General features: G+C 58.3%; 1 protein-coding gene across 2 annotated transcripts; it reads right to left on the reverse strand.

Moving 5' to 3' along the window:
- Nucleotides 1-2,750: 2,750 nt before the first annotated feature.
- On the reverse strand, nt 2,751-7,497 carry MRPL12 (mitochondrial ribosomal protein L12). 2 transcript variants are annotated; one of them, XM_008520398.2, is made up of 5 exons: nt 6,708-7,497; nt 5,917-6,103; nt 5,685-5,771; nt 3,260-3,394; nt 2,751-3,153 (listed from the first exon to the last, which is right to left on the reverse strand). In XM_008520398.2, the coding sequence occupies exons 1-5, from the start codon at nt 6,779-6,781 to the stop codon at nt 3,037-3,039; spliced, it is 600 nt and encodes a 199-aa protein (XP_008518620.1). In that variant the 5' UTR covers nt 6,782-7,497; the 3' UTR covers nt 2,751-3,036. The 2 variants fall into 2 exon arrangements, with proteins under 2 accessions (XP_008518620.1, XP_008518618.1); XM_008520396.2 differs by having other exon boundaries at nt 5,917-6,133.
- Between the last annotated feature and the right edge of the window lie 829 nt (nt 7,498-8,326).

Raw genomic sequence — 8,326 nt, forward strand, 5'->3', positions numbered from 1 at the left:
TGGAACACCCTTTTTAAAAAACGTGGATTTTGCAAACTATGGGCCGGGGAACTGAAGGATTCCCCAGCCAAATTCTCAAATGGATCACGAAGACATGTGCCTGAGCCAGAGTGGGTGACGGGGAGGCCCTGGAGAACAGGGCTGCCTGGCCAGGCCTCTTGGGTGGGCAGGACCTGGTGTCTGTTCTGTGGCATCTGCACATTTCCTCATGGTACCTGGGCAGGGAGGATGGAGCTGTGTGGGTGGCCTGGCAGGCACCAGGGTCCCTGGAATGTGGGGTCTGTGGGGGCAGGAGGCCTGAGTCAGCTCCCAATCTCCCTCTGCTGTGTCCTCTGTGACCATTTCATCATCCTGGACAGAGACACACAATACTAATTTCTACCAGGATCTGATGGGGTCTGGTAAGATCTTGTGACTCAGGACGCACAGTGGACCCACCTCCCAGTGCTGAACCTAAGGGCCAAGGCCAAGGGGGCTGCAGAGACCCAGGCAACCCCCAGGGACACACCCCACCTATTCCTGGATCTGAGACACTTCTTTATGGGCCACCTGCAGGCCAGAGCAGATCAAGGGGAGCTGTGGGGGCCAGGACCCCCAGTAGGAGGCCTGGGCCAGGGAGCTACCTGGGAAGAAAAGACCCAGGGTCTTCACAGTGCCTTTAGGTATCTGACTGTGAGGTCAGGTGGAGGGTACCCGATGGACACTGTCCGATTGCTGTCCTAGCCTGGTGTAAGCAAGGTGGATGAGGTTGGTCTTGATGAGGATTTTAGGCTGGTTAGTTTTAAAACTGCAGATGAGAAGGGGGCTCTGAGGAATGGAATTTGCTTGCCCTTTGATAAGACATTTGCATTTGTGAAGGAAGTCTCCATCTGTGGGGGTTGTCTCCCTCTGCACCAGGAGGAAGGGGGGATGGCCTTATCTCTGGAAATTCTTAATGGGGAAGGCAAGAACTTAAGTTGTTTACTGTCTGGCAACCTCAAGTAACTGACACCCCCCCTCCCCCAACATCCTCCTTTGTCTTTAGCTGAAGATAATATTTAAGCTGTGGCTTCTGCCATTTACTCAATCTGGTTTGATTCTTATCTAAAAGTTATAGGACCACCCAATAACCAGACCCTAACCGCACTGATACCATTTTAACAACTCTTTTTACATATTCTTTCCTTTGTCTTGTAAAGAGATAACTCACATGCCTATGCCTTAAATTTAGCCCTAGTCTCCACCCATGTTGGCAGCAGCTCCTCCTGCCCATGGGTCCTGTCCCCACGCTATTTCACACAATTCTCTAAATAAAAGAGCACTACTGCCAGACCTTGAGAGTCCAAGAAATCTTTCTTTCGACTCCTCGGCTCACGGACCCTGCATCAGGTCTGATGGCCCCCGAGGTGCAGACCACCCCACCTTTGAGCAGCCTCTCCCAGCAAGTCCAGGATGGTGCAGAGGGCCCCATCATCCCAGGGTGGGGAGTCCTAATCATGACCCTGGCACCCTCAGAAAGACAAAGGAGCTCAGAGCACAAGCCGACTTTCCAGGTCACTGGTGGAGGGGCCTGTGACCCCAAAGGCCTGGCCTGGGGGCTGTTTCTGAGCTTGGACCACTCCCATCTCCCCTGGGAAAAGGCAGCCGGGTCAGCAGGCCACACTCAGGCCAAGTGGCCCAGCAATCACCTCTGCTGAGGGAGGGCACACCCAGAGATCTGCTGATGGCACAGGCCACATGATGGACCATGGGGCCCTCCAGGTCAGGGAGCATGTCCTCTCGGAGGGCCCTTAGATCATGTGAGGGGTGCTGAGTGAGCCCACCTGGGAGCCTGCCAGTTCCCTGGGCCTGTCCTGGGTCCCACCCAGAGAGCAGCACTCCCAGACACACAGTGCCCCTTCTGGTCCCACGGAGCTGAGGTTGCAAGTCCTTCTTCCAACGGGGCCAAGGGAGGGGTGCAGGGACAGGATCTGGAGATCAATGCTGGAGGATGTGGGCCCTCCTGGGTCACAGGAATCTTGCCTCCCAACAGTGGGTGCTCAAAATGCCCTGCAGCCTCCTGCTCTCCTGCCCAAGGCCAGGAGAAGAAATCCACTGCCCCCCTCCCAGGCTCTGCTGAGATGGAGCCTGCCCCTAGAGAAGGAAGCCAAGGGTCCTCAGAGCAAGACCCCAGGGTCACCTTCACTCAGCATGCACTGGGTGGGGCCTGAAGCCCCGGGTGGCCAGCACCATCTGTAAACGCCACACCCTGGCACCAGGCCACCTCCCTCCCAGCTCCATGGGGCCCAGCCCCCTTCTAAAGGGTCCATGGGAACAGTAGCTGACATTCCCAAATGCTGCCGCGTGGCAAAGCGCGCCCCCGCCCACCACTGGCCAAGCAGCCTCCCGCAGGCCTGCTCTGTCGTTTTGTACACCCCTCACCTCCCATTTGCCCGCCCAGGCTGGAGACTGCAGCGCTCACTCCAAGACTTCCTGTTTCCGAGGCCGGCACATAACGTATTACTGTTAGACCACCGATGTTTAAAACCAGGACATTTCACAAATGCCCCACACCCAGCTCCCAGGTGAAGATCTGGTATCAGCCATGCAGCAACGGCTGCCCCCAGGCAGGACGGGGGCTGCCCAGAAGCCCCACCACGCTGCCTGTAGGACACCGCCTGCTGTGGGGTCTCAGAGGACATGCCCTGCAGATGGAGCACCCAGATGATGAGGTGATGATCGCCTGCAGACTCACACATCCTACACTGGCACAACCGACACATCACTCCACACACGGCGCCTGAACAATGTATTTCTCTCAGCAGCCACCAGGGGGGCGCGCGTTAACTCCAGTATGTTCTAGAGTTGTCTCCCTGGTGCTCGCATAGGCAGCTGTGGCCCCTCCCTCTCCATCTGAGTAAGTCCATCCGTCTGTCCCAAACCGGAGTTGGCCATGTGGTGCCGGTCCGCAGTTCAGCTCTGGGCCGGTCCCATCAGCTGCCCCTGGGTGCTGGGGTGGAGCGGGCGGGGCCTCGCCCAGGTCCCAGGGAGCTGTGTCCACAAGTCCTCTGAGCTGGTCTACTCCAGAACCACGGTGCCACCCACTGCCTCCAGGGCCGCCTTGATCTTCTCGGCCTCAGCCTTGGCGACGTTGGCTTTGATTTCCTGGGGCAGGGATTCCACCAGCTTCTTTGCCTGTCAGAGAGCAAAGTCAGACCCTGGGCCTGGGCTGCCACAAACCAAACCCGCCCCAGAGGTGCTGGCACCAGCCGGGAAGACCGTGCGGTGCACGGAGCCACACCTGGACGAGATTTATGCCCTGGACGTAGTTCTTGATTTCCTTGATCAGCTTCACTTTGTCCACGGGCTTTGCTTCCGTCAGGCGGACGGTGAAATGTGTCTGTTCTTTCTGTTTGGGGATGTCTTCCTCTGCTGCCTGGCGGGGGGGGGGAGAGAAAGTGGGCAGCCAAGTGGGAAACGATGGGGTGAAGCTGGCACATTCGCTCCTGGAGCACCCCATTCTGTAGCCCCAAGCCTGCGATTCCAGCAGAAGGCCTCACCGGGCCAGGCAGGCTCAGGTTGCCCGACTGGAGCACCCCATTCTGTAGCCCCAAGCCTGCGATTCCAGCAGAAGGCCTCACCGGGCCAGGCAGGCTCAGGCTGCCCGACTGGAGCACCCCATTCTGTAGCCCCAAGCCTGCGATTCCAGCAGAAGGCCTCACCGGGCCAGGCAGGCTCAGGCTGCCCGACTGGAGCACCCCATTCTGTAGCCCCAAGCCTGCGATTCCAGCAGAAGGCCTCACCGGGCCAGGCAGGCTCAGGCTGCCCGACTGGAGCACCCCATTCTGTAGCCCCAAGCCTGCGATTCCAGCAGAAGGCCTCACCGGGCCAGGCAGGCTCAGGCTGCCCGACTGGAGCAGCCCCATTCTGTAGCCCCAAGCCTGCGATTCCAGCAGAAGGCCTCACCGGGCCAGGCAGGCTCAGGCTGCCCGACTGGAGCAGCCCATTCTGTAGCCCCAAGCCTGCGATTCCAGCAGAAGGCCTCACCGGGCCAGGCAGGCTCAGGCTGCCCGACCGGTCCACTCCTTAGGCTCCCAGTGCCCTCCCTCGCTCACGTGCTCCAGGAGTCAGGGCGGGCTCCGTCACCCAGAAACACTCCCATCTCTGCAGAGGCTGCTCGGAAACTGCCTCCTGGCCCTTGCCCCCCAAAACTCGAGCTCCCTCACCCCTTAAAAATTGTGACTGATAACGACAGGAAAGAGTAACAACAAAAGTAACCTGCAGATAAAATCACATTACAGTAAAGCAGGGCCATTCCAGTCCTCAGCCAAACCCCAGGTGAACTATGGACGGCAAATTCACAACCAGCTTCAGCTCCATCTTCACCAAGTGACCAACAATGGGATGCCTGGGAGTGCCGGAGCTCCTCCCAGAGCAGGCCCACAGGGCTCACAGCCTGAGGCACTCTTGGTTTGGATCTGCTGCCTAATTATTAATAGCACCCTCTTCATTCTCTAATGCGTTTCAATTTAGACAACAAATCACATGGCATGGTAATTCTATTTCTCCTTGCCCCAAATGTTCAGCCCGAATCTGTTCAGCCTGTGAAGCCACCTTCCAGTTCATGGGGTGCGGGGGGTGGATGACGTCGGTGGAACCATGACACACATCTGGAAGGTGGAATGCTCTACTGACTGGGTTTCCTCAGTAGGTGACAGCGAGAGGAAGTGGGCTTAGGGCAACGATCCAGATTTTAAGAGGCTTAAGAGACCCAATGACCAAATGCAGCACACAAACCTTGTTTGGATTTGGGTAAACCAACTGTTACAAAGAAGTCTGAGACTACTGGCAAAAGTGGAATAGAACGGCATAAGAAATCGCTGCTCATTATGTCTGTTGTGCAAATGGCTCATAGCCCCGTAACAAAATATCTGTTTTTAGTGATGTGTGTTGGAATGCACAAAAAGGAAAGTTCAGATCAGAAATTAAACTTCAAGGAACAGGGGCAGCAAATGTGGTAAAACCTTAGTAATTACTGAGCCTGAGTAACAGGTATACAGGTAATCGTGTTCTTTATTATGTCTACTTGTAGATGAGTCTGAGACTTTTCCTAACAAAAATTGCAACCCCCTCTCCCCCCCATTAGCATGTGGCTTCCAGTCTGCCGGTTTCCTCAGAGACACAAACCTGCCCCAGTAAGCCGGAGAATGGAGCTGCTCATCACCTCCCCCACTCTCTGCTCCAGCCCGGGACACGCCTCATGGCCCTTGTGCCTGCCGTCCCTCTGCCAGGAATGCCCAGCTCTCTTCCTCAGCTCAAGCCTTCCCTCAGAGTGTCACCTCCTTGATGTGGCCTTCCTTGAAACTGTAGCCCTCCCCTGCCCTTCTGCTGCTTCTTTACCTTTTTCCCATAGCACTTACAATGTTCCACATAATTATTAATTATGTTCAACATAATTTCTTTCTTTTTCCGTTCACTTGGCTCATCCTGTTTCCCTCCACTAGAAATGTGGTCTCCATGTGGGCAGGGACCTGCACACCCTTGGTGGGAGGAGCTCCCAGGGGACAACAGGGGAGCCCACACCAGAAGCACACACATTTCCAGGGGGTGTTGATGGATGTAGGACCGAGAGAAGGGACAAGAGAAATCTGGCCACGCAATGTGAAACAAGATGGGAACCAAGCACCAAAGAAAGACGTTTTGCACAGGACCCAGCCCAGGCTCACCTCAGGGGCCGCTGCTGCAGCAGGGGCAGCCCCAGGCATCATGCCACCCACTGGCATGAGTCCGACATCCTGGATCTTCAACGTTTTCTACACGGACAGAGGAGAGCAGTTTCAGCAGCTGACCATCACACCCAACACACCCAGGGACCACACTTTTGACAATTTACCAAACTTCCCAAATATACCAAAAACAAGCCCCAGACCTCACTGCCCAAACCCGGGCCTGTAATACCTTCAGGAGTTCGTTGAGGTCTGAGATCTCCAGGAGTGTGAGGCTGGCAATGTCCTGCACCAGCTGCTGGATCTTGGGGGGGTACTCCTTGGGGGCGTTATCCAGGGGTGCACCAGCAAGGGCCTCCCCCCGGCGATGGCTGCTACATCTCATCAGCCGAATGGCACACACACGCAGCACCTGTTGCCTAGCCCCCCATTCATACAGAGCCATCAGCCTGGAATGGCACAGGTGGGTGACACAGATCGGACAGGTAGGTGCCATGGGTTCAGGTCCCAACCTAAGGTTCTCAGACTGGAGGCTCCACGTGGATAACAAGGGGAATTCTCAGCTACCTTATGTTTTTCAAAGAGCATTAGAAATCCACACAATTATTTGCAAACAGCTACCAACAAGGTTGTTTCCCGTTTGAATGAACTGTATCAGCCCATGGAGGTAACATAATTGCTTAAATGCATTTTGTTGCACAAAACCTTTCACAACCTGGGGCCCTTGGCGGCAGAAGGCGGGATCTACTGACGGGAGTCCTACCACGTCACCGGGCTGAAGTGGGGAACTGAAGCCCTGAGGCAGGGACTCGTCCAAGGTCATCGGGCCCTCCCGGACACTCTCTGCGGCACGCGCGATTAGGGTGTCGGCACGCGGGGGCCCTCGGCCTCCCACCCACACCGGGACCGGCCGAGTCGGGGGTGGCGCCCGCCGCCCACGGACACCGCCCCAACCTGCACCTTCAGTGCCCGGCCGAGGGCCCCCACTCTGCCGCCCGCCCGGCCCTCGGCAGCCCATGATACCTGGCGGGCCGGAGCGAGGCGCCCCGAAGCCGGAGACATGGCCCCCACAGGGGGCGAGCAGCCGCCGGCAGCATCGGTCCGCAGGCGGGAAGGTCACACGCGGCTCCTGAGGGGAGGGACGCTCTAGCCGCCGGGGTCGTCGAGCATACGAGCTGGGGAGGACGCTCTAGCCTCCGGGGCCGCCGAGCATACGAGTTGGGGGGGTGACGCTCTAGCCGCGCCTTGCGCCAGCCTCCTCTCGCTTCTCCAGATTACCCACAAGGCGGCGGGCCGCGCAGGCGCAGAGCCTCGTTGGTGGCGGCGGCCCGTGGCGGGGACTAGGGAGCAGACGGTGACCTGCTCCTGTCCTCGCCCGGTGGGGCGAACGGAAGCCAGAGAAGACCGAGGCGCCAGGCTCCATCCGGGTCGGGGAGGCGGGCCTGGCCCCCGGGCGGTCGGCCAGGGAGGACTGGCCGGGACCCCGCCGCAGTCTGGCGTCCGCTGCAGCAGCTCTCGGCCCGAGACGTTTGCTCTGCCGCAGGGCGGGCACGGGGGTCCCGAACGCCCTTCGCAGAGGTCCGCGCTAGGGGCCCCGCCGGCCCCGCCGCCCGCGGTCATCTAGCGCGGGGAGCTTCTGCTGCCCTCGGGCAGCCTTCCCCTTGGGCTCCTCCTCTACGGGAGCACGTGTGCCTCTTCGTCCATGCGGTGCCGGGAGCGAGGCCGCGTCCTGGGCCCGCGCGAGTCTCGGGACTCCGCCTACAGCGTTTGCTTGGATTGTGATCGAGTCGGGAAGGGGACGAGTGACGGGGTCCTGGGCAGAAGGGATAACAGTTCACCTCGGAGGAGAGTATTTGTAAGCCCTGGTTCTGTCTCCAACTGCCCCAATCCTCTGCACTCCTGCCAGCCTCTCCGTCCATCTCCCAAACATCCAGCACGTGGGGTGTCCCCAGCTCCTCAGCCGGCATTTGCCGTGAGGGTCCTGAGCTGTTGCTCTTTATATGCAGCAAGTGGCGTCTCTTCTCCCAGCTGTCCCAGACACCACAAATGATTTTCTAAGAACCAAGGTTGGAGGAGAGCCCCGACTTAAGTCAAACTGAGAAGGGCTGCCCTCTGCCCAGCACCTCCTGTTATCCTGGCGCTGCCTTTGACCTGAGCTCAGGTAGCCTCTCTGTGCCTGTTACACTAGTCTTCCTTCACAGAAGAGCTAATGCTGGGCTCACCTCAGAGGTTTGGGTATGTAAGGTGCGTGAAATGTTCTGAACTCTGGACGCAAGGGGCTGTGAGTCTATCATCTTAAACGTTGTCTTCCAGACTACAGTTCTAACTGGATTGTCAGTCACATGGGAGCCATGGGCCCTGTGAGTCTCTCCCAGGAGTGTCAGGGGAGATGCGGGTGGAGCAGGGCTGGGGGGGAGGACTGTTGCTCAGCTCCCCCTGAGGGCACAGCTCTGAGGTGCTCAGTCTCAGGAAGGGAGATAGATCTGCATCTGTGGCCAGAGCAGGACCAGACCAGGGTCCACCTGTGGGGACCGCCTGTGGAGCTGGGCCTGTGGCAGGAGACAGGCTGGGTATAGTGCTACACCTACATGCCCTTGTCCAGACCCGCTGCCCACCACCTTCCCCTGAGCAGACACTTGGAC

This window comes from Equus przewalskii, chromosome 10, assembly GCF_037783145.1.
Source record: "Equus przewalskii isolate Varuska chromosome 10, EquPr2, whole genome shotgun sequence".
NCBI lineage: Eukaryota > Metazoa > Chordata > Mammalia > Perissodactyla > Equidae > Equus > Equus przewalskii.